General features: G+C 45.7%; 1 protein-coding gene across 1 annotated transcript in view; it reads right to left on the bottom strand.

Moving 5' to 3' along the window:
* ZFYVE26 (zinc finger FYVE-type containing 26) overlaps positions 1-2,497 on the bottom strand; it is a 74,890-nt gene that overhangs the window by 42,850 nt on the left and 29,543 nt on the right. Inside the window, exon 15 of the mRNA XM_003797374.3 lies at positions 1,590-1,791. Coding sequence (XP_003797422.1) covers positions 1,590-1,791 — 202 coding nt within the window. The remainder of the gene's footprint in view (positions 1-1,589; positions 1,792-2,497) is intronic.

Below are 2,497 nucleotides of genomic sequence, written 5' to 3'. Positions count from 1 at the left end.
CACCTTAGGTGTATGTGGCTGGCGCCTTAGCCGCTTGAGCCACAGGCGCCGAGCCGAGAAGTAGTTACTTTTAAGATGTTTGAGGTTCATCTGCCCACAGTGTCCTCCATGCCTCTTAGCACCATCATTCCAGCCCACTTTTATAGCATCAAAACAAGGGCATAAAAAGGGAAACCAAGAGAAACTCAGCATGGTGCAGATGAGAAAGGGCTTCTTCCAAATGGGATCGGAAAATACGTTGAAAAAGAATGAAGTGGCTCTGTGCGTGCTGTTCAGAAAACATCTCTAAAACACAAGCTAAAAAAGCAAGGTAGATAACAGTGTTGTTGTGAAAGTTCATTTATATTAAAAACAAAAAGGGGCTAGACGTGGAGGCTTGAGCCTGTGATCTCTTACTCTAGGAGGCTGAGAGGGGCAGATCCCTTGCGTTAAGGAGTCTGAGACCAGCTTGAGCAAGAGTGAGACCCCGTTTCTACTAAAAACAGAAAAGCTAACTGGGTGTTGTTGTGGGTGCCTGTAGTCCCAGCTACTCGAAAGGCTGAGGCAAGGGGATCGCTTGAACCCAAGAGTTTGAGGCTGCCGTGAGCTGTGACACCACAGCACTCTACCCAGGGCACAGAGTGAGGCTCTGTCTCCAAAAAAAAAAAAAGTGCATATTCTTGTGAATAGGCATATACAATTTCTGGAAGAATACATGAGGAGCAATGTGTGATGGTAACTTGACATACAGCGCCTAGACCAGTAAGAGATGTGAAAATTGGGATAAGATTCCACCTTCAAGATACGAAAAAATGAGTTTTTTGCAGTGTAGACTAGGTCAAGAATTAACATCTGTGAATCCCAAGCCATAAATGTTAACACAAAATTTCTCTGCTTTACTAAACAGTAAAATATACTTTATCCCTGAATAATAATTACATGGGAAGGAAATAAACTCCTAACCATTTCTTTAAGCCAGAGATAGTGGCCATCAAAACACACAATGGAAAGAACATTCATGCTCTTCAGTTTAAGTCACATAGGATAGGACTGTGGTCCCTAACCCCGAGGACTGGTTAAGAGCAGGGTACACAGGATCATCACCTGAGCTCCACCTCCTGTCCCATCACACCTCTTTCCTCATCTGTGAAAAAACTGTCTTCCCTGAAACCGTCCCTGATGCCAAAAGGGTTCCCATCTGTGGCTTGTTAGGAATCAGGCAGCACAGCAGGGGGTGAGTGGCAGGTGAGCAAGGGTAGCTTCAGCTGTACTTACAGTTGACAGCCATGCCCCATTGCTCTCACGTCTGCCTGATCACCCTGTCTCACTGTCTCCCAGTGGGAAAATTGCCTTCCCTGATCCTTGGGGCCAAAAAGGTTGGGGGCTGCTAACACAAGGTAAGCCTAATGGAGTACCTCAACTGGTAGTAAGTGAAGACCATGTCAAAGAGGTTGGGTTGCAGCCAGAACACTACTCTGACTGTGTTGGGATTGCAGTTTTTCCAGTGAGGTGTTCTGCTGTGGATTTCTGCTCACCCTTGTGGGTGGTTTCTTCCCTCCCGCCCCATTCCCAGCCTCCTCACTACCTCCAGGGCTCCAGGGCAGTCTGACCTGCTGCCGCAGCACTGCCGATGGCCTGCAGAGTTGAGCGGCCACTGCCAGTCCTCCTAATGGAGTTGCTGCCCCCATCTGGGTTCTGGTTTTCAATCTTGTGCTCTACTTGGGCCAGCTCCTGGATCACCTCCTGGTAGCGCTCCATGAACATCAGTTCCCCTGAGCTGGGTGAGGACTTGAGGTTGAAGGTGAATACCACCTGTCATGGGAGAGGGAAGAGTGTGGGCCGCGGTGGCCCCAGTGAGTTGGGGAATGTCTACACATAGGAGATCTTGTCAACTACCAACTATGCCCTAAGATGACCGCTTTGAAGTGTCAGAAAAACACTCAATGTTACAAGAGTAGATAAAACACAAAAATAATCCATAAAAGTCAGTAACAAACCATCAAAGTCTCCAGTAGAAAGTAGGCAAAAGATGTGGACAATGTCAGAGGAAATGTAAGTATTATACATAACTAATACATAAACGGGAAAATGTTTTCCCTTTCCAGTCATCCAGGAATTTTAGTAATAATATCACTTTGCATCTATCATAATAAAAAAGTATAAGAATAAATAATCCTTGGGGATAGTGTAAAATTAACTGTCATAACTTTTTTGGAAAGCAGTTTGGCAATATACAAAGCTTTAGGAATGGCTGGGTAGGCCAGGTGTGGTGGCTCACACCTGTAATTTATGCACTCTGGGAGGCTGAGCTGGGTGGATTGCTTGAGCTCACAAGTTTGAGACCAGCCTGAGTAAAAAGTGAGACCTCCCTACCGTGTCTCTACTAAAAATAGAAAAACTGAGGCAAGAGGATCGCTTGAGCCCAAGAGTTGGAGGTTGTTGTGATCAATGATGCCACGGCACTCTACCCAGGGTGACAGCTTGAGATGCTATCTCAAAAAAAAAAAAAAAAAAAAAA

Source organism: Otolemur garnettii, unplaced genomic scaffold (genome assembly GCF_000181295.1).
Source record: "Otolemur garnettii isolate 467f Iridium unplaced genomic scaffold, OtoGar3 scaffold00115, whole genome shotgun sequence".
NCBI lineage: Eukaryota > Metazoa > Chordata > Mammalia > Primates > Galagidae > Otolemur > Otolemur garnettii.
The sequence above is the reverse complement of the archived record's forward strand: the minus strand, read 5'-3'. Positions and strand labels throughout refer to the sequence as shown.